This window comes from Phasianus colchicus, chromosome 2, assembly GCF_987193195.1.
Source record: "Phasianus colchicus chromosome 2, bPhaCol1.hap1.1, whole genome shotgun sequence".
Lineage (NCBI taxonomy): Eukaryota > Metazoa > Chordata > Aves > Galliformes > Phasianidae > Phasianus > Phasianus colchicus.
The window spans coordinates 77,485,053-77,512,192 of record NC_143437.1 but is presented as its reverse complement, the minus strand read 5'-3'; the positions used below and the strand labels follow the sequence as shown (position 1 = coordinate 77,512,192).

The window sequence follows — 27,140 nt, the reverse complement described above, 5'->3', positions numbered from 1 at the left end:
GCATATCTGGATAAAACTCACCTTCTTTACTCACAGAATTAACAGCATAGCACTTCATGGTCTAACTATTCAGACTGTAATGATGCATCCGTTTAAATAACAACAGAGCGGACAAAATCATCTCTCTTCAATATTCATTTCTTAAAGGACAAATTTCTTTACTCTATTTCAAAAATCTCATGTATCTAGACAACCAGTTTATATGTATTCTTGCTGAACTACAGCAGCATAATGGCCTATAAATGGGATATGTTTGTCTGAAAAGCAAAAGATAGACACTGAGAAATACAGTATTTAAGAGTCAGAACTATTTTGCTCCGGAAGCTGCTTAAATTCTACTGACAGTTGCTCAATAAATAACTTAATTATTACACTCTAATAGACTCAAATAGAACTTTTTGAAGGTTGTGATTGAGAGAACATTTCACCAGAGCCAGACAAATTAATTCTAAAGACAAAAATATCCTGCTGTTCCACTTCAATAGCTACTATATTCATTTTATTTTATGCTGATACTGTGTAAAAAACCATCATCACAGCATCAATCATGTCTCTACTAGGAGTCCTACAATGCTACTGATGTTTAAAGAAATTTTTTAATATGTTATTTAAACTGTGAAGTACTCAAACAAGTGAAATCACTGTCTTTCTACATACATTCTTCAACAATTTGTCCTGTCTCTGTTCATTGGAACATGGAAATACTCCAGGATTTAGACAATAAGGTCCTTTAAGCCAGTTTTCATTGACCTTTAAATTGACATCATTTGCTCTCAACAACCATTAAAAGGACAAAAGTGAAGACTTATTAAAAAGACTTCTTTTTATGGCACATTCTACTCAACTTCCACTTTAATGAAGAAGTCATTTCTGGAAACAGACACTATCTTCCCTTTGTGCAGCTGACCTCCACAGCTGAAAAGGGACTGAGGACAAGTTCATGTCCCAGCAATACAACAGCTCTTCACGCAGAGAGCTGTAGTGCTAAGAGGCAAAATTCAGAAAGAAGGCAGGGTAATGTAGAAAGAACACAAGTTAAATTTGTCGTAATAGGTTGTCAGTTAGTTTCCAGGCCGGTTTATCCATGATTGAGCTACCTGCATATCACATTCTCCAAGACCCACATCTGTAGGGCACAGAATTGCAGGATCACCAACGTTGGATGGGACCTCACGAAGTCTTCCAGTCCAAGTGCTTCAACTAGAGCAGTTATTTTGATTTGGATTCCTTTGGGGTAAAGATGTGATATAGGCCATGAATTTTCCTCGTTTTTTAGCGGGGAGTGTTAGTGGTAAAATGAAAATATCTACTCTAGCAGAGTTTGCTTCTCCTAAGACTAAAAGCATTTTGCATTGTGCTTTGCTGCAACTTATACAGAAACTTAGTCTTGCTAGCAGAGGAAACTCTAACAGAAAATAGCCATAGAAAGTAGGTCTCCTGTATTTTACCACATAGAGGTGGGCAACAGAGGCTGGGAAAAAAAAACAAACTTTCGGTTTACTATTCACACATCTTAAGAATAAGCTCAAGTTTTTCAAGTCTCAGGACAAAACCAAACAAGTTTTCACATGACAAGCATTACTCTGAGTGAGAGAAGTAACACCAAATTAAAGAACACATTAGTAACTAAAAAACCACTTCCCTCATTCAAAGGGCACCACATGTAAACATATTCAGTTATTTCTGAAACAAGGAGACAGTAATGTAGCTACCAAAGTAATTTTTAAATCCTTACAAAGTAAAACGTTTTCTTCCTTAAAAACTCCTCACCTTGACTAGTATTGAATATAGTTAACCAAGGAAACAAAGCATTCCTGAGTTGATGTTCAATAACCAAACTGTTCTGAAATCAATTATTTTCAACAGATGAATTCACCAAGACCAAAAAAGCTGCCTGACATGCAGCTCAGCTTGCAGAATCAGTGCAAATGTCCTAGCAAAGTCTTTTAATGTTCACCTCCTTTTCTGTCCCTATCTAGCCTTGTCTTCCTATTGGATCCTCATAAAAGACCCCAGGCCCAGATTTCATGGACTGGACCAAGTGCTGAGTGGCCTGGAAACCTCTAAAGTACTGGGTTTCAAGGTGAGAGAGAAGAGTTCCCACTGGATGTTATTTCAGTCAGCTTGCCACTCTCAGAGACTCCAAGCATGCAGTGTATTCATGTCCATGTTGAGTGATGTGAGGGTGCTCCTTGCTTATACTTTCACTCAGCTGTTCGCTCACTTATAAATTTTCTGAATTCTGCATGCAAGAAAATAAAGTCTTAACTACAAAAACTCTATAGAGACCTTCTTGTTTCTGAAATACAGTTGATACAAAGACAATGCTTTCGCAGCTTTCCCTCCACATTTCATCTACTCCATAAATTCCTCACTAGCAAATCTTTTCAGTTAGCAGTCTAGATTTTTACCATTAACCGTAAAACAGCTGGTTTATGCACAGGCTAACTCATAGTTAGAAATCCTGGCACATTATTCTATTCCATTTCTGCATGAAAGTGGATTCCATTGTTCTACCATCATGACCAAGAAGCCAGGCTTTGGTGGCTTCTGGGAAATACAAGAAGCCTTCCAAGAAGGAAATTTTCAGGGCACTGAGGCAATGCTTTACAGTAACATAGTTTCTCCATTGACAGTTCATCCTATCACAGAACTGACTTCTCAGCAATTTGTTTTCCCACATGAAAATGTCAGATTATAAATTGATAAGCAGAATAAATAAATCAGTGCTTAGTGACATTGTGACTATTTTGGTATTAATTTATTCTCACTGTAAGAAGAAAGTCTGTTTGGTCATTTCCCTTTCGTTGTTATTTTAGTGTTTAGGATCACTCAATAACTAGATCATGGAATCACCAAGGTTGGAAAAGACCACCAAGATCATCCAGTCCAACCATCCATCTACCACCAATATTCCTCCACTAAACTATGCCTATTAGTACAACATCTAAATGTTTCTTGGGCATCTCCAGGGAAAATAACTCAACCAGCCCCCTGAACAGCCCATCCCAGCAGCCTGACAACTTTTTCAGAGAACAAATTTTTTCCAAATATCCAATCTGAGTCTCCCCTGGCACAAGTTGAAGCCATTCCCTCTAGTCATATCACTAGTTACATGGGAGGACAACCCTCACCTCGTCACAATCTTCTTTCAGGCAGTTGTAGAGAGCAATAAAGTGAAAAGGCCTCCTCTTCTCTAGACTGAACAATCCCATGTCCCCCAAACAATCCCCATCAGACTGGTGCTCCAGACCCCTCACCAGCTTTGTTTCCCTTCTCTGGACAAGCTCCAGGGCCTCAAATTCTTTCTTGTAGTGAGGCCCCCAAAACGGGATGCAGCACTTGAGGTGCAGCCTCACCAGAGATGAATAGGGAGGGACAAGCTCTTCCCTGCTCCTGCTGGCAAAACTAACACTACATAATATCACTTAATAAATTCTTACAAATTTAAAAACGGAGTAGCTTTAACAGTGTTTTATTTAGACTACTGATTGACTATGATTGACCCATAATAACATTGTAAAAATCAGAGCTGTGGCTGACTACTTTCCAAATTAAACAAGTGTTTGAATTTTATTTAAGCACATGTCTTTAAAAAGGGTATAGTAGCTGAAATCTCATAGTTTAGAGTCTTAATTAAAATCTGAGTAATTTTAAAACATGGATGTTAAGCTAAAATATTTTAGAAGATTCAATGAAATGTTGCAAGAATAAGTCAAAATAAAGATTGATCTAGTTCTAATTTTAAAAATATGCTGTGGTAGTAGATCCTTCGGATACAAATGGTTCAGTTGCACATTCTTCAGATATCTACTTTTTACTGTTTTCTTTTCACATCTCGATTTTAGCCAATTTTTTCAATTACTGTATTGATATTTTCCATCATGTTATGTCCATATTTTCCACTATCAAAACCACAATGTTTTAAAATAGTAAAATGCAAACAACCTGGCTAGCACTAGTTTTCCTAGTATTTCCTATTAAATTTTTAACATGCATGAATATTCGAGCCAGACATACATCTTACGACTGTGTCCAACAAAAGCTTTATATGGGGAAAAAAGCTGTATGTCCAACTGTATCTCAGGCACAAACATTGAGTGGCATACATGACTATTTTTAAGAGTATGTTATTTGATGTTGCAACAAACAAGTTCTTCCCTGAAAGTTAATCACGAAGGAAACGAGTGTTTAAATTTTACCAGAAAAGAAAAAACAAGAAATGTATATTTATATTGTCTACTTAATGTATATTTAATTATACCCCGTAATATTTATTTCTATTCCAAAATGTTCATCTCTTGCCTTTTCCAGAAGTTCCTTACCAGGAGAGGCATATGACTGTCTCAAAAACTGTGAAAAAATCTTCAGAACTGATAAACATAATCATAATAAATATAATATAAACACAGGACATATTAAATACACAATAATCTCATTAGCATGCTCTTGAAGGCTGACAATTGCTATGCCTCCTTTTCACTTTAAATTGTCTGTTTTAAGATCTATTTAGAAGGCCTCTAGTCAGAGGTAGAACACTCTGATTTTACTATATCCAAGTTACTGCAGATTTGGAGGCTTTTACTTTCTGTTTTTGACTCCACCAAATACAAGACTATTTTTAAAGTCATAGGATGTTGCATTCAAAATGCAACAACAGGAGTATGCTGGACTGCTGAATAATGAGAACATAGACAGAGAAGCTGCTGAGTAGGTAAACAGGGGATTTGGGTGGTGCTGAAGGACGTGCAGCAAATGTACAGAAAACAAGAGCTGGAGAATTTCCAGTGTAAGCATACCCCCATAGGAAAAGCCTTCTGGACATGGACAGGAATATATACAGAATGAGCTAATAAAAGCATTGTAATGTTTCTAAGTCACTGGCGTTTTCTCATCTGAAATACTACTGGCACCTCATTTTGCAACATAAGAAGACAGTAATGGGAATCAGTGGAAATTTGGAGAAAGTTCTCTGCACATTGCTGGAGGGTGGGATTCCTCTTACTCTGCAAAGACCTCAGTGTAAAAGAACATACTGAATGTTTATCAATCACCTGTAGTAGATCTTTGCTACATGCTTATGTAGCAAATATATAATATAACTATAATATAAACACATGCACTAATATTTTTTTTTATCCCACTGATAGCTAGAATAGCTCTTTCTCTTCTACAGCATAGTCCTAGGAAGGAAGAAAGAAGCACACACATTTCTCTCAGTGCTTCTCAAGCACTAAATTGCAAGTTTAAACACAACACACATGAATATGTAAGCGGGCACTCTTGACATCTCCAAGAACAGCCACAGAAATGTAGCAGATCTTCTTCTATAAGTGTTTTTCGATGTATAAATGTACCCTGCTAAGTAATGCTGCATAATACCTTCAAGAGGGTTTCAGAGTACCCACTTCTATGTATTCTGAAGAATTGTCAGCTACAATTCTGTAACTCCACTGCAACAGTAAGTTCAACAAAAATGTTAAATAGTTTGTTAGTACAGGTATGTACCATACACAGCAAAGATGTCACAGAAGACATTGTAGCATAGATGTGAAAGAAACAACATACTGATATAAAGAAATTCCATTTTAACTACTTCGTAAGATCCGTGCAGTTATTGTCCCCTTTCTATGATAAAATGTCTGTTCAACAAAAGTCTGTTTGATGCCTCAGTGCAGCGCAAAGTAATGTATGTAATCTAAAAAGACCTGTTTTGCCAAACAAATAGGCTAAGCATGCCAAACACTGAAACTGTCAGACTTCAATATCAACAAAAGTCCTCCTTTTCCAATTTCTTTTAATCAAAACATAGGCTTCCCCCCACACACACAGTTAAGTAATTTCTGACTTCGTAGTTCCTGTCTGTATTTGGCTGCACTGAAATGCCTCATGTCTCACAGCAAATCAGTTGCATTGCACTAGAGAGAAGTCTAAGAGCAAAATAATGTAAGTCATAAGTGATGGTATGGTAGCCATAGCTCTGGAACAAAATATGGTAGAAATGCCTCATTACTAAATATGTTTCTGAAGATTAAATTTAACACATTATTTCCCTGAAAGTCATCCCAAACAGAGTTAAACAGAGTTTAGTGCAAAGCTGATACTCAAGACTACCAAAGGCCAAAAAAGTTCAAGTGTTCAAGATAGGGAATTTGCATCCCCAAACTAAAATTATTAACTTCTCTATGATGGGGACACCAGTATGAGTGTTAGAATAAATATCTGGACTGGGACATAAGCATCCTGAAGACCAAGAACCATTCTTCAGTCCTCCTTGTGGACTAAACAAATCAATAGCACTAGAACTGAGTTTGTGTTTAGGAATGAAAGACCAAGACCTCTTATATGTAAAAGCCTATTTTTAGCATACATTTCTTATAACTAAAATAATAAATATAAAACTAAGAAATAAAAATAATTATAAAAATATTTATGACTAAAAAATTGTCTAATAACAAATTACTACTCAACATTTTACTACTTTTGTATTTCCTCCTGAAGCAACTAATAAAAAGAATCCCTAAAAAGGAACAGAAAATTGAGCATTGTCAATTCTAAAAATAAATAAACAAACAAAGCAACACAAACTATACAGTCTCAGGAAAAAAACCTTCCATGAGATTTCAGGCTGACATGTTTGCCCAAAGCTTGATAGCCTGTCCTTGAAAAAGTGTTGTTCTAAGGAAAGTTACGACTCTCTTATTGAAGCAAGCGGCTCTCAAAAAATTTGCTTCAGGGCCAAATGATGTTGACAGTTAGGGCACTGTATAAATCTGGCAGGTTGACAGAGGCTGTTTCACTGAGAGAAAAAATGTGGTCGATAAATATCAGAGTAGGACAGAGCCAGTAAGTAGACCTCTTCCTTACAATATTACCTGATGAATTAGTATAGCTCATAAGACTTGGGCCAATTTGAGGCATAAAACTAAATAAAATCACCGTACATTTTATTAAGGAATGTACAACTTTGGGAAATCTGGAAGCTTATAACCAGAAGACTGTATTGTGGGTTGGCACAAAGTCAAAAGCTCCCTAAAGATTCAGGGGAAAAAAAAAAAAGGAAGATATTGAAGAGTAATGTGCTTATATATTGATGCATATACTAATTATTAATAGGAAACTATTACTTGTTGAAAGAAAACCACTCCTTTAAAAAGGCAGTCATATATCTATAGTGAATTTGTTGACACACAGCCTACCTTTTTATGAGGTATTGGCACTAGGGAGAAAAGATTAGTCAGAGAAATGTACGCTATATTTCTGCACAGTTTCCTGCATGCAGATCTGCAAAATGACTGTTTTAGCAACCCAAATGAGAATCACCACATTAAAAATTGTTGCACAAACTGTCCTTCCTATATGCTACAAAGCATCAGTAAGGAAATCCCGTGTTTCAGAGGAGTCTTTTAGTAGGATGCACAGAGAGGAAGATAATCATAATATGTCAAGACCCTTAGAAGTATAAGTTTCCACTGTCTCTGAGTTCAGATGATCTTGAGAAGAGAAATTTGAATCCTTCAAATTTATGGAGGAGAGGGAAATTTCTACTCTGATTTCTCACAAGAGGTGATGGAAACGTGTAAAATACAACACTATGAATCAAATGAGAACAGGAATCCCTTGGAAATATCCAGGATTTTGAGAAAGACATGGACAGGGAAACATGTAAGGCCAGTACATTCGTTCTGGCACCCTTGAAGAGAAACCACCAAGGATGGTGCTATAGAAGGGCCCTGAGGCTTTCTCAGAAAACTGTAGAGGAGAAACAAAATGATCCAGTACTGACTGCTGCCAAACATTTTGAGAGTCATGTTTTGAGTAGCGCTGGCCTCATTTCCTCCTACTCATGGCCCAGATGTTCTCCCTCCAGAAAAAACAGAGCAATACACCATCAAGAGGTACAAACTTAGGCTGAAAGCCAAAAATTCCATCCTTGTGATGTGTTTTGGGACAAAGTTTCTTTTATGATCATGATGAGAATTCCCAAGATTACCTGCATAAAAAATCATCTATGCAGCTTGAGAGTAGGAAGAAGCTACAACTATGAAAGCTTCAACTCATACAAGACTAAATAAAAGACTGTCTCGAAGTGTGACTCCTGTAAATCCCATCCATCCACTATAGCTGTAGGTAAAGCCTACATGCATGCACTACGTGCATAGAAAAACACCACATGGAGGATATTATATTTCATAATATTAGATCAGGACTATATGTTTTCAGTTTATCATAAGTTATCATTAATGGTTCTGTTCTAAGGCAGAAGTTTATTAAAAAGAGAAAAATTCACAGGATGACTAAATAGCAAAACCTACTGTCAACATATTAGCAAAAGTCATGAATTTTATGCAGTTCAAGAGAGACCAGATGTCTACATACATATAATTCAATCCTTTATCCTAATACTTTCAAAATCAAGGTACAACTATTTTCATTCATCTATTTCTTAGGCTCAGATATTGATTAATATTAACACAACACTCTTAAGACCAAAATGAGGCCAACTGACATCCTCCATGCAAAGATTCTCACAACTCTGTCTGCAGAGTTGCTGGCTGGTGACAGACTAAGTAAAACACACCTTGTGCACAATCTTGTGTAGTATCTTCTAGAAGAAAGTCTAGTAGAAGAGAGGAATTCAACATTCTCATTGTATGCTAATTCTCTTTTTCCAGCTTTTCAGAGGATGGCAAAATGTTACACTGGGAGAATTTATTAGCATTACTTTTGAGCTGAGGAAGCAACAGAATACTAAGCTAAGTTTTAGCTTGATGAAGGTAACAGAGAAGACCAGAACTGTACCAAAGAATAGAATTACAGGGTGTCATGAAGGTGTTATGGTGTTTTAATTCAGTGGAAAGGCTCAGAAAGAAAAAAAAAATAGTAAAGAAAGAAAGGAAAGCTGTCTGGAAAATGTCAACAGTTGTCATTTTCACAAAAGAGAAAAGTGAAAATGACAAACCAACATTTACTTCAAAAATGCTCTGTGACGGGCTGCAATTATCATTACTGGTGAACACTTGAAGCCAATAACGGAAAGACTGTATAAAATTAGAAGAAGTGCTATAGCCCTGTTAATTATCTCTTATAATGTTACAGAACAGCTTGCCACCTGGCCTGTATTGTTAACACATACAGCTCATACCAGCACTAGCTGGAGAATGGAACTCCAATATGTTACTTTCAAACAAGGATCTTGCTTTTGATATGTCTTTGTAACAGCATATTTCAGTTTCAGAGACTGCCCTAAATATTCAGTCATGCTCAGTTCAATTAATAAAAAAAGAATTCTTAAGTGGCTTTGTAACTTAATAAAATTGTAATATAATTTTATGCTATAGAAGTATTGATTACTACAAAGTGAAGATACTACTAAAATAATTATTCAGAGTAACAATCAGATTAATAATGGCTCAAAATAAATCTGTTTTGCCTAGGAAAAACCATCTAGATGCCCAGAAAAATCCACGGGGCAGTTATACTGGTGAAGATGTTACGTTAAATGAATCCAGAATTTCTGGTCTCAATCAAGAAAATAGCACATATCTGTGAGTGAAACAGGCATTCCCAAGGAAGCTCCAGGAACTGAACTTTATTGGCTCTTGTGATCCAGGAGAACTTGACAGGTTTTTGGCCTCCTGTAAGTCAAGTCTTGTTTCTGAAGAGACTTGGTTTTCAGAGGCATCCATCCAAAGGAATTAACAAAAAAATAAAATTAAGTCTCCAGTGAAAACCTCATTAAAAACTGTGATAAAATTATTAAATGCACTGCAAGACTCAATCTTGTTCTGGCAAACACACTGCAACTCTGCTGCCAAGTTCTAAAATTTTGTAAGCCCTGTCACAGGAGACAAATATTTCCATCCTCTCTAATTCCATTTCCTCATTAAAAAAAAAAAGTACACTATCCTGCAGCTGAGAATCTCAATGTGTTTGGTAAACATTAGTATATCAGTGAACAAAACAACTCATCCAATAGAGTACATCTGTAAATGCATGCAACAAATGTAGAAGGATACATTCCATTTGAGAAATACCACGAAAGAAATCAATCTCGACTTTCTATGTGCTGAATCAATCAGACACTTCAATATAGTGGCAAACAAGTACAACTTCAGTATTTATAAGCTAAATATTTGACATACTAAATTGCTCTGTGAAATATGGGAGCTAACAACCACCAATAACACTCTAAGTGTTCTTCAAAAATATGAAAAGAATTAAACCAAACATATTTTTAAAATACTTATTAAAAGTCAATTCAAGATGTAATCATGCTTAGAGATGGAGAGAATAAGAAATTTAGATTTCCTTTTTCTAGTCATACAAGGAAGGAAAACAAGAAAAAGGGCAATGGTGAATGAATTATTAGAAAAGAAAACCTCTGTGAGAAGAATTTATTGAACAAGTACCTAGAAGTTGGGGAGATTTAATTATACATAAATGGATTAAGGAAAAACGGGGGGAAAAAAGCAAGCTCAGGCTGTCATACTTTGCCTCTTATGTGACAGCATCTGAGTATTCAATATACAGCATCAATTTCAATTTAGGTACTTTTAAAATTGCACCCAGTCAGCTTAACAGCACATGACTGCCTCAATTACTCCTGAGGAGCTCTGACATGCCTGTGTGGCTGCAATAGTTACCAGGGTTAGCTCTTTCCATGTTTGAAATGACTTTTCCTTCTAGGAATGGAAATACATAAAGAGTCACCTAGAATTTATCAACATCCCAAGTCTTCAACATAGCAGTACTTGCCAATTTTTCCTCCCCTCTCTGAACACTGAGTTTACACAAGAATCTGAAGCTCCTGGGTGTTCTCTCAACTATGCAAAAAGTTAATTTTGGACTCTTAGAGGAAATTTCCATTGAACTTTCCCATATTTATATTTTCTTTGTGAATAAAGCAACTGAAAACACTGCTGTATTTTAGAAAACCGATTATAGAAATAAATTGTTTCTTGGTGAGTTCAGTTGTATCACGTACATGCTTTGTTCAATTAAAGAACACTTTACTTAAATGAAAGGTAGAAACTCTTGAGCAGAAAGTTACCTCATAGGGATTCTGAGATACTCCACTATATTCCCAGCAAAAGCCTTTAAAACATTTATCTGTACATTTTTTAAATCCCTGTATATGCCTACAGTATATCAAACAGATAGAGTGGGGAGAATTCTTAAAGAGGTCTGTATTACTTCACTGACCAGCCCCCATAGGAGCCTCATCTTCCCTCATCTTCTTCAATTGTTAGAGACTGGCTACCAGATCTGCTGGTTTCTAGAACATTGGATGCTTGCTCACAGTACTGATGGATTGATTATACTAATGAAGCTAAATATTCACAGTGAGGAATGCAATTCTGAGTTTTAATTTTACTAACAAGTGTCAGTTATCCAGATGAGCATCAAACCAGCGAATGGAGTTATTTTGCAGCTGGTTGTCTTGAGAAATATTGCTTAATCACACATTCAGCTAACCAGCCAAGAATGTTCATTCTACAATTGCAAAATACTGATTCAGGATGAAAAACATCTCATCTTAGCCACAGTGTCCTTCTGTAACTCTAAGTACATCTTGTGGGCCAATATAGTCTTCTAAAAACATGCAAGAGAGGCACAAATGATGATCTCATTCACTGATCCCACTAGACACATATCTTTAAACCATTTTTCCTTAACTCCTTGACTGAATACATAACTTGTGAAGCAGGGGTTTTAAGCTCACTTCACAACACAACACACAGAGATCCAACCAAATATAGAAAAAACTTACAGATTTAAACTGGATATTAAGATATTACCTTGCCAATTTCAGTGTTATAGTAATATAAGGATATGAATGTATGAATGATTAAAGTTCACTACATCTTTTCTTCCTTTTGTATGCTAACTGAAATGTCAATTTGTTCTTTGCAAATTCAACTTACAGAGGGATGTAACACTTAATACTAAATGAGCCACACCATAGAATATAGCCAAATAAAGTTGATTGCTTTTCACAGTCAGCTTTGGAAAAATTTACAACAAGCTTTCTCTTAGGGGAAAAATATATATATATGTATATATATATGTATATCTAACAGAATGCAGTGAAAGATGACAAAACATAGGTATTTCTTAAGTAGCAAAGAATCTGCCAAAGGGGACACTTTACAGACTTTTCTTCTGAGACCTCTGATGAACACTGGAATCAGCTGAGTGCTTGGAGAATGTAAGAGTAGGAAGTAAGCCACTGTGAACATAACTATTGGGAATTGCAGAGGAACAGTAAACATCCGACTTGGCTGATGATGTTCTTTCTTAACAAAAAATAACAACAAATTTTATGAGGTTCTTGTCATGAGATTCAGAAGACTGTAGATGTTTTTTCAGCCATCTTTACTTAAATGAGTCACTAAAACACTTATTCGACAGTGGTGAGGCAATCCAGCAGGACTAGATACAAAACAGACTTTTATAAATATCTTTCACATCTCCAAAGACAGTCAGTCATAAAAAACAAAGCTCACATGTAGCTGGGAAAGCAGTAGACAGTTGAATACAGCCAAGGCTGATTTCAGTAGCTCAAGAATACAACTGAATACTGAAAGGCGTGTCAGTGAAAAGTCCCTTAATATTTTTTCAAACACCTTTCATTCATTAGCAGCTGAACTGCAGTGAAAAAATGTCAAATAGTAAATAGTAGGTTGTTTTATAAATAATACAGGGTTTTTTTAGGCTTAAAAGGTTAAGGAAACTATGTAAGTAGTTTGAAGTAGCGAAATAATTTAAGTGAATTTGCTAATTTTCACTAAAGAGCGTAAATTCTTTATTTTTTAGATTTAACTTATCAACAAATTTAGCAGTCTGGAAGGTTAATAAAGTTTCCATGGTGATAACACTGATGTGAAAAAAGATGACTTCTCTTGCTAGGCGAGGCACCTAAAAGCCACAGATTGCTAAACAGGTTTAAGCAAGCATTCTTGAGGTATTTTTGAATTTTTTTCTCTCTATAGAAGTGGGAATTTTTGTATTGTGTAATTGGCCAGATGGTCGTGACTCATTCAGTCATAAGGCCAAAATGATTTTTACATTAATAACAAAACCTTGGAGCCCTAAGCCTTGTACCTCAAATACCTCCTGCTGAAGACAATGTCAGCAGCCATTTGTTCCTTTAGTCCTGCAAACCTCTTGTTTTTGATCAATGTAAAAATAAAAAACAACTGATGTAAAAAAATCCATTTCTCTTAACAGAATTATGCACATATGGCTCATCTATCTATCTCTTCTTTTGCTGGAGAATAGAACAGAACGCTCCAAAGTATTGTTCCATTTTGTATTTGCAGCAAAGATGCATTACTGTTCACACTTCCAAGCCTCAGGAACTCTTTCCAACTGAAGCAAAAATATTGCCTTCACTATAGAGATTACCAACTTCTACAGGCCCTAAAGTCTGAATGTACTGCTGGTACACACAACGTTCTCAAATAGCAACCACCATAAATCTCAGACTCTGTAGGCTGAAGTTCAAGAGACAAAATTAAACAGAAGTCGACAGAAATTCTATCTCTTTCATACCACTTCCCCATCACTCTATAAATACAGATACCACATATAGAATAAAAGCACTCCAGTAGCCTAGGAAACCACAAATTATCAGGCAGTGAGACAGGTGCTTTGAGGATTATTATTTCTATAATGTTCATGCATACACACTTAACAAACCCTTAGACAGTATGCATTCTGTTTGCATATATGTGTGTGTATGTAGAACACCTATAATGTAAATACATCAGTAAAAGCCAATACTCTTAAAATTGATAAAACAAATTTAAGACAAATGATCCACTCTTTTATGGGGTTCTACCATGCAGTTTGGATTGCAAGAAAGTCAAAATAAGTTAACGAGAGTAAAAATGTATTCATGTTTAACACAATTAAAACAAGTATTTACCTTCTTAATACAACACAAATGATTGTTTAACGTAGACCAAAAGTTTAATTTGATTTATTTCAACTATTACAGTTTTGGCTCACATTCAGCAGTGTTAGAACCCCCCATGCAAAAATCTGCCAAGAAGAAAATAAGATACAATTACTTTTATTTGAAACTTACATACCTTGGCCTCCGAAATGCTAAACCATAATGCTGGCAAGCCAATCCCACAGTGGGAGTATAAACAATAGGCATGAACTTTTCAATGTCAGAAGTCAGCACTTTATAGAAAAGCTTTTCATTTCGATCCTGAAGACTCATTAGTAGAATATATCTGTGGAGAATTAAATATAATTAGGCAGGCATCAAGTGAATATATGAAGTAAATTCAGAAACAAAAAGGTGCCCGGATAATTAGTTAAAGCTATGTTTGTACTGCAACAGCCTCTTAGCCTCCTGTCTAGAATATTTAAATTCCTCTTTGTCTTAACGACAATACTGTTTCAGACATAAAGGATAACTAACTGGTTGAGACAGAGAGAAGCTGAAAAGATCACAATGTCAGCATATTCTACACCACCACCAGGAAGTTAAACCTGAGCTGATCCGGGTATAAAACATTATGATGCAAGATAATTTTTAGTCTTTCAGAACCTAAACCCTATGAATAAAATATTTCTTTTGAATTAAATAGTTATTAAAAGAAAAATTAAACAAAATTACTCACTTGCAGGAAAACAAACAAACAAACAAACTAGAAAATACAGCTTTTTCTTCTCTTGCCTCCATAGCAAATTGTCACAAAACCAGATAAATACTTCCAAAAAATACTTTACCAGTATGCTGCAGGACAAAGATTTCAAAAACAGAGCTGACATATATCTTTCAACACTGAATTTTATCTTTGTAATGAAATCTACAATTTTACAACAAAAATCAATTTTGGATTGCATTTGAAGAAGTTTTAGATTTATGTAAGCAGAAATTCCGTATTAAAACATGAGAATGAAAAAATATCTTGTTTATTCTGGTCTACTTTTGACTACCATCACTCTAACTCTGAATAAATACTGAATTACTCATTATCCCAGCCAGGATCACTGGGTGATCCTGCAAATGAGAGTCTTGATTTCTAGTGATTTCAAGTTACACAATTATTTCTCAAGTATGAGCCTGGTCAGTTCGTGAACAATTGATATTTTGGAATCTGATGAACCTAAGCAATTTAGCAAATATTCAGCTGTTTTGTTAAAGCTTAACTTTATCCATCAGCTAAAGAAGCATTCAACAAGCCCAATACAAATGGTCAGTGCAGCCCCTCTGGCAAGAGGAGACCACAGTGATGTGGCAGGAGTAAGAGGCAAACCAGTTAAATACCTTGTGTTACTACGGGTGTTCTAGCCTCCATACAGATAAAGATTCTGAAACCATAATGTTGAACGTGTACTCTGAATACCATCATCATGAGATATCCTGAACTACCTTCCCTTCTACATGGAAGTTTTGAATGTTTTCCAGGGTTAAATTATACCCTACACTTGCAGTTCTCAGCAGCAAATGCATATATACTAATTTCCCCTCATATTAGTACATTTCCTTACAACCTTTAATTTTCCTAGCACTTTATCATGATATGGCATGTCTTTCAAACTCCTTGTCTTCCTGGAGCATTATCTTTATTAAAACCTTTTAGCTGGCAATGATTATCCCAACATTTACCATGAAATTCAAGCTCCCTTGCGTACAGTTGCAAATACATTTGAGGGCATTCATTTGTTTCCAGAGGGTATCAAAGTGGTGTTAGAGACTATCAGGTGTATTTAGGCCTGCACTTTATCAGAGACTACAAGCATTCATGCAAGCCAAGTGAACAAGTTGCCTGTATGTTTTTTCTCCTTTTTACCAGTTTTATTTAAAATGAAAAGCAGCTATTTAAAACTTTAGAATACCTTTTCATTGCCCTTTCTAATTACTCAGAGCAATTCTGCATTTCAAATGCTGTAAAGAAATCTTTTACAGGGTAAATTAAAAGGCTTTTAAAAAGCTTCTTCAAGGGCTTCCATTCTGTTTGCTAAAACTCTCCATTCTGTTTTTTCGGTCCTTGAACAATGAATTGAGATTTGATTTTCTTATTTGTATTTATTATGCCACTTTTATATTTGGGATATGATTAAAAAATTACAAAGATAATAATAGCACAGTAAATAAAATCATATATAAAATATTGCATATTTGGCCATAACCAAATCAGCATAATAGATACTATTATCTGAAGAAACATATTTCTAGATAAGAGCAATTTTGATTGGAAGGCTGATTTTCTGTGGGTGTAAAATATCTCCTCAAACTACTTTCTTATGAGCTCCAGCTTTCTGAGAAATTCCTTTTAAGAAGAAAAACCAAAAATCTCTCATCCTCAATGTGGTGTTCGTTATAAGGCATTAGACAACCACTGTGCATCTCTCAGCAAAATCCAAGTAATCTACAGAATTAAAACCATGAAGAAGTTTTCAGCATTGTGTTTTAAAAAAGATACATTTAAAATGCAGTGCTTCATGGAATCTTTTACTAAAGACCACATGTAATTAAAAACATAGTGAAAATGAGCAATAAAATGTTGAGAATGATCATTTGTGCTATAAAAAGGGAGAAAAATACTATCTTTCTCATACAAGCAGTCATGAACAAAGATTTCAAGGAAAAGGTTCAGAAGTAGAAAACCAAGAACTGGCAAGGAAGGCGGTGGAAACTGCCAAGTATTCACATTTTTCCTGTGTCATTCTGCTTCCTTGCCTTCATTTCACCTAAGAACTTGTAGTGCTAGATTGCTATTGAGTGCTAAAAGAGGGGAGATTGAGGCTATATGTTAGGAAAAAATTTTTTACTTAGAGAGTGGTGAGGCACTGGCACAGCTGCCCTGAGAGCTGTGGATGCCCCATCCCTGAAGGCACTCGAGGCCAGGTTGGATGAATCCTGGGCAGGCAGAGTTGGTGGGGGGCGGCCCTGCTCATGGCTGGGGGTTGGAACTGAGTGGGCTTTAAGATCCCCTCCAATCTAAGCCATTCCATGATTCTATGATTCTATTAAAAATAGAATCAATTACAGCAGCAATAAATGGATATCAACCAAATATCATCCAAAAACCAAAGGAAAACTGATATAGCTATGGAAAATTAGACTATTTCTTAGGATAATTTACATGTGCATTATTGACCTTCATTTTACACATTAAAATGGAATAACATGGATTAACAAAAGCAAAAACATAACAAAAAACAATAGCATTTGTTTGCTCTTAGCTTGCAAGACATGAGTAAATAAGGGAACTTGGAAGAAATATACATATATGTGTATGTATAGCTTGTATAACTTGTGTAAAGTCACATAGATTTCTTTAAATTAACAATGTCAATACAGAAATGTTATTTAAAACAATGAACTTAAAGAAAAAAATAATTATACAATATTCTGGGGAAAAAAATGAACCAATGGACCCTCTCCTTATGCTAACATGTTCAGTAAAATTTTTACCAATATAATATGTTTGGAGAAAGAAAACCTCTGATAGAACAGATGTCTGTCTAAAGGGCAAAGACTTCAGTGTCAGTATGTAGCAAAAATAAAGACAATTAGGAACATACGGGGGGAAAAATCATATTACTTGCAGAATTCGTTGCAGCTTTTCCACATTAAGTTAGAGGAGCAGAATTATTTTGTTATTGGCTTTTTTTTTTTTTTTTTTTTTTTTGCCAAGCATACCAGGCAGTGTACTTGCTTCTGTTTCACATTTGTCTTACGAACAATGTGAACCTGTGGTATTTCAGAAACACACCAATTCCACACTACAGGTTAGCAAAGGAATATCAGCCATGCCAAAACATGTAATGCTATGGTGCTATCAGCTTTGCTGTATGAATTTGCACAAACATGTTTTCCAATCAAAACCAGAGCAGGCTACAATCCTGCCAGCGTCCAGCACTGTGTTACACAGCGCACATTTCATCAGATAATACTCTTCTATCTAAAGCACTTAGTAGCATCTGATATTGTCATACCCAAATGCACATACGTAATCTTTTGTACTGGGATGTAAAACACACCAATAGACACCCAGGACTAAATTCTAGTTTCAAGAAGAAAACAATAGCATCCCTTTCTCTCTTCGCAACCACTGCTCTTACGAGAAAGAAGACTAAATGCATGCTGCAAGTAACTTTTTGTCTAAAATTCTTATCTTTGCTTTCACTAGAAGGCAACAGATGCATGCTCTCATACAAGTTTGTCCTTGAATACCTTCCTGTACAGGCACCATGGAGACTGTCTTTCAATTTCCAGTTAAAACAGTCGAAGTCTTCTGACAGTCTCCATCAGTGATAGGACTCAAGTAGTAATACAGGAGCAGGATCACATTTCCTTCTTCTTTTAGAAGATTTCAACATGAATGTAACTACAGGAGACCAGAATTAACATAGCCCTTGAAGGACAGTATTTCTTTAATTTAAAAAATGGCTCTGAGCTCACACACATGTAGTGCGCATGTTTGCAGAGCATGGTGTCTCCTGACACACTCCAACAAAATTATACAGACAGCTGCAAATCACATTTTGCACACACAAGCTTTTCACACTCAATTCACACAAACATCTTGTCTCTGAAAAGAAGCCCAAGTTCATAACCTGTAAAGGAAGCGTTTTCTGCATGCAAATACTACCAAGTTGTCTGTCAGTTTGTTCAGCCCAGAGCAGAGGAGCTGAAGGGAGACCTCATGGCAGCCAACCACTCTTCACAGGGTGCATTGCTCTCTGATGTCAGTGACAGGACAGGTTCTAAGCTTCTATGAAATGTATACCTATACATCTACCACTCAAGTCTTTTTATTTTGCTAAAAACTGAAGAAAACACCTCTAAAATATAATTCATATAGTATTTCTTTATCATATAACATGACATGAAGAACCAATTCAGACCTGCTGGGTCTGAATACACAGAATGCATATGTGATTTCTTAAAGAAAGAATTTCACTTCAGAGGGACTTGTGGATTTATATATTTTTAATTTATATAATTTTAAGTGCTTAAATGTTTAAGTTCTTAATTTTCCCAATTTTACATTGATCAAAGGTTATTCAATGCATATTACATGGCTGCTGTAGATCCGTGTTACCAGCTGAGGTTGTAAAACCCCTCTGGAGATTGCCAGCCTCATATTCCTGCACCAGGCAGGGTCAGTGAGAGCAGAAAAAAGCCTGGATTCATCTTTGCTTCCTGGCATCTAGTGTCAGATAGATTTCTCTTTCCTTTCTTCCAATGTAACAAAGTAAATGTTCTGCTAATTATTCCTATGATTGTGGGAGACCACTGCAATCAAAAGATGGGTATATTGTGGATTGTTTCTGTTTGAAATGGCACAGCATTCAAATTTTCAATGATCTGTCATATAGAATTGACAGTTGCTTTGTGTTTTTTTTCCTTTTCTGGCAGAAAAGAAAAAGGCTATTAAAACGTCCAAAAATTTCAGTTGAAAAGTAGAGAATTAAGATTTATATATATGGCTAGTCTCCTCTTGCATTCTGCATAGTTAAATCTGCAGCTTTTCATCTGAGTTGTTATGAGAAGTACAAGTGCTTCTTTTTCCTGTAACCTGAAATAGGAGCAAAAGTTTCTTGCAAGTTAAGAAACACACAGTAATATGGTATAAAAGGCTTTTCTACCTGCTTTTAAGTTACAGATGAATAGGAAATTCAGCAGTTCAATTAGAAACAAACAACTGTATTGTCCTGTAACGAAGGCACTTTTTCACAGAAGAGTTAAGGAGGAAATGGAAACATAAGGACCAAAGAAACTAACTGCTATGGTAATATATGTGTTTAAAGAAGGTGTCTCTGTGACAGCTTATGCTATGCTACATGTAGAGACTCAATCATTCCAGCCTGAGAGGTTACTACTCTGATAACTGATATTTCTCACCCTGAAATCACTAGATGCTAGCTAATGCAGAAAAGATACCACAATCATGTGCACTGCATGGACAAGGAAGGGCATGCTTCTATTATTTTGCCTATATGAAAAACAAACATTATGGGAACTTCAAATAGACACCAATAGACAGGTATCTATAAGCTGCTGGTTAATAAAGATAAGAAGACAAGCCACGACAGAGAAAAGCAAGGCATAGGGGAAAAATATAGAGGAATGCTGCTGTAACCTACGTAGTTTTACCAAATGAGTATTCCTAAATGCTATCCTTCCCCTCTGCCTCAGCTTTGTTCTTTAAAAATCTATATTACAGAGCAGTTTTATAATGCTTTAGATATTTTATATATTTTGTAAGTATATGTATCTATATACAGAAAAATGTTATCAAGTTTAGCTTTTAATGGTTCTCAATTTTCAACAGCAACAACAGCTCAAAATTCATCTCATCTACCATCACAGAGCAAAAAAGGACTACCTTTGATAATTAGGTTCCAATTTTATAGCCATATTTTACCTGTCTAAGTCGGATGTCAGTCTTTCAAAATTCTTAAGAATAGTCAAAACCTGGACATCTTGACTGAGAAAGCAAGGTGGCAACAGTCCATGGATATTCAGCTGTTGCCTTTCCTCCAAGGTAAAAGCCATGCCCTGCAATAAATATATATATGCATGAGAGAGATATAGATGGAGAGATATCTTTCAATACAATTCTTCAGCAAAATACAACACAGGTGAACTCAGCATCAGAAAAAGAACCTATTTAATACTAAACATAATTAAAAGTTATGAAATTATTCTGGAAAAAAAAAGTTTATTACTGAATACAAGAGAACATTCCTGCATAGTGCAATAGCTCCATTCCAGAACAGAATGAGTTAAAATCTTCCAACACTGAAGTATTATTCCCTGCAAAGTTATTAAGCTACAGCTCAAATACAGAACAACAGTTCACAGGTTTTGAAAGGTGAATGAATGCTCTTAAACACTCATTTGTTTGGCTTTCTTCACACAGAGCATGGATAATGTTCATTTCAGTGCAAACATTATGATCTTAATATCTGAAAGCTTTTCAAGATCTGGGTAATGTCGGGTGTTCACGTGAACTTTTAACAGAATGCCATCGTTTAGCTGTAACTACAAAGTAGTTGTTATCTTTTTATAGTCAAAGAAGCTGATCCAGAGCCTGGTGAAGTCACTCAACAGAAACATGGCCATTTGGAGTTTGGTATATGTTCAGATCCAAATTTGTTTTGTTTTCCAAATTTGCATTCGGCTACAGTAAGAAAAATCTTGTTTCAGACTCTGGATTTCTTCATAGCATCCAGAAGACTTTAAAAAGTAGTTAGAATGTTAAATAGATAGTCATAAAACACAATGTTTGCAGCTTAAAAATTGGTAGACAGCCAAATATCTGGCAAAAATCTGCTTTTAGAATGAGATATGTTTGTCTAAAATATATTCAGAAATTACTCAAGCTATTGAAAGAAATAGTATGCCTTTAGAGCAGAAAGATGATAGTGTGTGTAGTACATCAGTACCAAGGGTCCTAAACATTAAAGTTTGCTTTGTAATAGTAACTGCAGCCAGAGAAGACTGTTGATGAAATCAGATTTGTGAGATAAAAAGAAACATGATAGGGTTTTCTCTGTATATGACCTATCAAATCAATACATGTTTCACACTATAACCACTACATGAGGCTTCACCAACACATTGTCCCACTTCCTTAGCATCCTGCCTGCCTTTCTTACATCCTTGGAGCATGTCTTGCAGTTCTGCAGGTGTTCATTCTAGGTTTACACCAAAAATTTCTGTAATGTACTATCTCTGTAATACGTATATCGTGCATCTTAAACATATTTAAAATATAACATACTAGAGGTTAGATAGCATTTATCACTCAACAAGAGAATATATGTATTTGTATACCAGTAAAAATAAATGAGCCATTAGACAGTTGCCTAGTCTTCTACACCTGTTGTACAAAACATATAAAACATTTCAGTTCTTCCAAAAACAGAAAAAATAAGGAAACCTTGGGTGTATTCATGGCACGAAAGAGGAAAAAAAAGAGCAATGTAATATTTTTGCATTCATTCTCCTGTGGACAATAAATACTACTATGGTACCTCCACACCTATCTCTGTAAATATAATTTCAAAATTTCTTTGTTCATTTCACCCTTAGAATTAGCAGGTAAAAAAATGATGAAAAAAAAAAGAAGACAACTGCAAATGCAAAAGGTACCCTTCACTGTACCAACTACTCACATTGTTTCATGAAATCAGATTCACAGTCCTCTATGCAATACCATTACAGCCTTTTACACATCTAGTGATGAAATATGGTGTGTTGGTCTGGATAGTTTGATTATAGGGACAAGCTCCCATTTTCAGAAATGAACTTATTTCTACGGAAAGAAATATACTACAAAATTGTTTTTCTTCTTACTGTTCTATGCTTCTTATGCTAATTTTCATCAAAATAGTTTTCAAGTAGTTACATCACAGCTGACTGAAAAAAAAAGAAGAAATAACAGCAATTCCATCACTGTCTACATATTATCTGCATTTAGATGGTACACATTTTGTTCACACTGACTGCACTACAATGCCATTAATCGAGTTGTTACCCCTAAGCACAAAGATGACCACAGAACAAGGAAAAGAAAAATTCACGACGAACGCTTTTCAAAATGCCAAACAATTCTGGATCTATTGGATATAGTCCTTTCACACAAAGAAAGTGAGTGAAAGCAAGTTTAGTAAAGGCCAATGATCATTATGCTACAGCTTTTCGTGCATATAGGTACTCAGGGGTTTCAAAAGCCGTGTTTTTCCTGATCCAACATCACTTTTTTGTGGCCCTGTACGCCATGAGTGACTTCAGCTGCCATTACATTTTGAAAGACCAACAAAGAAGAAAAAGTTAACACTCCTCAGGGGTTCCAAAGTTGGTTTCTCTATCCTCAGAAGACTTCTTTTGCCCCAGGAAATACATAAAAGCTGTGCATGTACACTCATGAACACACACCCTTCAGCAGCAGTTCCAAATGTTTGGACTTAAGAGAGCTTCACAGTTTCAGTGGATCAGCGCTGACAAAAAAGTGGCAAGCCAATTATCCTCTGTTTCCCTCCTCTCCTGTGCGTCTTAGAGAGGATTCTTCTGAAAGAAAGATTTGTGCTTACCTTCACTTTTAGTGTTTGTGCTTACATTCATGTTTAGGAAGAAGATATGAACTTTAATTACTACTCTGCAATTTGCATTCTTGCTGGAAACTATATTTTAAAACAGACACAAGAAAAGTTACTGTATCTTGCCAAGTTCCCTTTTAAAAAAGTGTTTCATCTTGGAATAGCATATTTTCCACATGTTGCTACAGCTCCTGCAGTAAATGTTAATTTCTTTTGGGCAGTACTTCAAAAACACAACACTCATCTATACCTACTATCCTATATATGGTTTTAAAATTCTCTGCTTGTATACTCTTTAGAACAGATATCATGAATTTTTCAAATGTATAAGATGGAACTTTTGTTCCCTTTTTCTCTGATACTTTATATGCTTACAAGAAAATAATTATGATTGAAACACATTACATGACGATTTAATGAGAAGGTCATACACTTCTCATACACTGTTTTATCTTATAATACGGAGAGCCAGCCTACATACGTTTTGTGGCTTAGGTTTAGATTTCTTGTACTAGTTTTTCATATTCAGTTTTCTACTGCAGGATTCTTTGTATTTGAAGTGTTGTTTCCCAGCCATCCAGCAGAGAGTGCTCTAAGTTCAGCCTGGCTTACATGCTCCTTGTAGAGAGCTAATTGTGCACACACCTGGATGGGGCAGGCTTCCAACCTGTAAACGTAGCTCAACTATAATAGAACTGTGGACATTTTCATTTTGCACTCTGTATTACAAATAATTTGTTCAAGAAGAACAATAGCGTGGCAATCTAAAAACAGCATGAGATCAAGTGACTGCAACTGTAAGCATTAAACTTTACCTATATTCTGTTCCTTCTGTTCACTGCTTTGTGTCTTCAGAAGGCAACATATATACCATTGTAATCAGAAACTGAGTTATGTTTAAGTCTCATGGTAAGAGTTTTGAAGTCTTAAATGCTTTTGTCTCACATGCTTCTTTAAGCATTTTGGCTTTGGGAAAACCTTGAGTTCTTCTTCATCCACCTCATTACCTGCCTTTCTCACAAATCATTTGGCAGAATTGGCTTTTATTTTTTTAAAACTTTATTGCTCCTTACACATAACTCCCACTCTCAGTTTTACAGAAAGTTTTTTTGTGTCTGTTTTTTTCTTTTTCATTTTCAAGAAGTTCAACTCATTGCAAATACATTTAATTCTGAATTCATCACTCAGATTGCAATGTTGTGCAATACTTTTAGCAATTATTTATATTAATACACATTGTTCAGTATTCTTTTGTTGTTTAATCTTTATCAGTTTATTAACTCAGCTCTTGGCTACGCTCTCTGCCCAGCCTCTATGCTTTCCCACAACCCACTCCCTTACCTGCTTGTTTTCATGCAATTACACATCAGTTTCCTTGTTCAGTAGCAGCCATATAACAGGAAAAACAGAAAAACAACGCTTTGAATCAAACAGTTTTTTGCACCAGCTTTCAACCAAATCGATAAGTTCTGCTTGAGGAGACAGAGGGCTCATTCAAAACATTTCAAGAGCTATCTCAGTCTCAGTTCACAGTCAGCAAAGAGACAAGTTCTCTTAACACAAATTAGACTTCAAAGATTACATTAACTCCTTAAGAAAAACTGCACCAAAATTATGTGTGCATGCTGTTTATGTGCTAATGAGATTCAGCTCCATCAATGGGTAGCCAGAACTACCTCAACAAAATGTTCATCTCAGACATTCTCCTTCAATTTCTTTAAAGACCTAGTACTCTTTTGTTCTAGTAGGACAAAATGCCCATTTTTAGAAACCTGTATCCATTCAGAAAAAAAAGGCTTATCTCCACCTGCAGGTCTCACTGTACACAGCTCTTAACCTTACAGCATGTAGGACTATGTTGTCTTAAAAGATGAAACTGTGCTCACATCCAAGGGTCTTAGAAGTAGTGACTCTTTCTTCAGCTTCTGGTCATAGCAAAGTCCAGTAAGACCTCAAGTCATCCCGGAGACTCAGAAGACAACCTGCAACACTAACATCCAAACTCAAGTGACAGCACAAGTAGTTGAGTATAAATGATCTGTGCAGGGGGGGAGGAAGAAAGGAAGAGGAAACTAAAAAGAAAACGTATTTAGAAGTACCATTTAGTTTACAAGAAAGAGTTTCTGGACTGCTGATCTAAGATACTACTAGATAAAAGTCACAGTCTCTAAAATATCTTGGGGACAGAAGATAACAGTTGTTCATTGCCTCAGAGCCAAGAAAAAGTAAAAAAAAAAATCTCTCAATTAAAAGATCTTTCCACGTATCAAAATGCTAAGAGTGAACTAATTTCAACAGTATCTGGAAAGAACCACTCAAATCCAAGGGATGCAGATATGCAGAACATCTGTGGCTGCAGCTGGAAGGAGCAGAGCTGGCTCCAAGCCACCGCCTGCAGCCTGCTGCTGGAAAAGCCGGTAACTCAGAGCAGAGCACAAGCATTCTGGCACACAACGTGCAGAGAAAAGCCTACAGCTGCATGGAACACAAGTCTGCAAAAAGATTTGAATCACTTCTTTGAAGAAATATGCCTACAGACAGAACCCTGCCGTTCCGTATCTTAAAAAATAATAACAATAAAAGAAAAAAAAGGAAAATAAAATGAGAAGTAAGCTTTTGGCTGAAGAACTAAAAACATTTTCCAGTCACCAGAGAAAAGTTTTTCCTCAAGATTTCTCAGGTATGTCACTATTAATTGCCAGTCCCAGGACATCCCATATTGCTCACACTATTTTATGCACAAGTTTGTCTCCAGAAGTTCAACAAAATGAGATGTGGTCCTCTGGAAAACTTAAACTTTGGTATGTATAACACTCTTCAAGCAAATCCTTTACTGCTCCTGCTTTTGCCTTTCATAATTTTGGCTCCTCATACGACACCAGTGCTGTTAGGGAAGAATCCAAGTCAAAACAAATACAATTTTCTTTTGCTTTATTTTAAGGAGGACTTCATAGGCTGAGAAAACAGCATAATATACATATAGTCCTGCTGCATTTGAGCTGAATAAAAACATTTCCAAGCACATAAAATATTGTGCTTCCCTCTAATATGAGAATATTTTTTTCTGTAAATATTAGGTATTCAAATAACTTTATTAAAATTTCCATAAAAGAATATGGCACACATGAATTTTCAAGCATTTTAAGCTATGTTTAAGAGTCTGATGATCCGCAAATCCCTTTGTGATATTTTATATTATTTGTACTTAAAGAAATTCCCTACGTGCAATCAAAAATGAAGCTTTACAAATTTTTCCTTTCACTTTGCACTTTGGAGAAAGCAGAAAAATACTCTACATTTTCCATATCCAAAACTTGTTTAAAGGGACAACACCCCAGGAAACAGAGAATATTACTCTGATGTGCGCTGAGTAATAAACTTATTCTTCTAAAAACAGATGTGGTTCGTGGCAAGACATTTAGGTTGGATTACTAAGTATAGCTAAAGATGATCCTGCTAGCTTCTTTCAACATTCTTGTCATGATTGCAACATAATATCACGTGCACAGACAACTATTTCTGATATCTGAGTTAATTCCTCTTTTTTGAACAGCAATTTAGGCCAGAGCAGTCACAAAGTGCCACTATAGCTAAAAAGAAGGAATGAGCTTAATACTGCAACTGAAGCAATGGCTTTCCTGTTATCTAGGATCATTGTTTGGACCTCAGGAAAGCAATACCCGTGCCAAATATCAGTTTCAAAGATGAAGCTCAGATGTGAATACTGAACATGAAAATACAAATTCTTTATTGCAACCGTTGGACAACCCATGCACAGTGATGGGCAGAGTGCTGATCACACACACAGAAAGAAGAAACTACCCTTATTACCACTATAAAATGTCAAGGGGCATGGGTTCGATTTGGTGCATATTTTTAAATGCAGCTAATGTCTAAGTTGAAGAGCTATATTCTGGTATTTAGCACTTACAACATCAATGTTGTTTTCCAGGAGTCATAATAAATCTGCTAAAGCATATTGCACATAAAATTACTTCAAGTTTCAAGGAAAGTCAGGAGACTTGAATTATAGTCACAGCTCAATTCTATGTCCA

At 35.7% G+C, this 27,140-nt stretch overlaps 1 protein-coding gene across 3 annotated transcripts in view; it reads right to left on the bottom strand.

Moving 5' to 3' along the window:
* The window catches only part of ME1 (malic enzyme 1), a 156,160-nt gene that overhangs the window by 95,463 nt on the left and 33,557 nt on the right, over positions 1-27,140 (bottom strand). For all 3 annotated transcript variants that reach the window (XM_090136084.1, XM_031611295.2, XM_031611296.2), the window contains 2 exons: positions 20,406-20,539; positions 14,100-14,249 (listed from right to left, as the gene is read on the bottom strand). In XM_090136084.1, the coding sequence (XP_089992210.1) occupies positions 14,100-14,249; positions 20,406-20,539 (284 nt within the window). The remainder of the gene's footprint in view (positions 1-14,099; positions 14,250-20,405; positions 20,540-27,140) is intronic.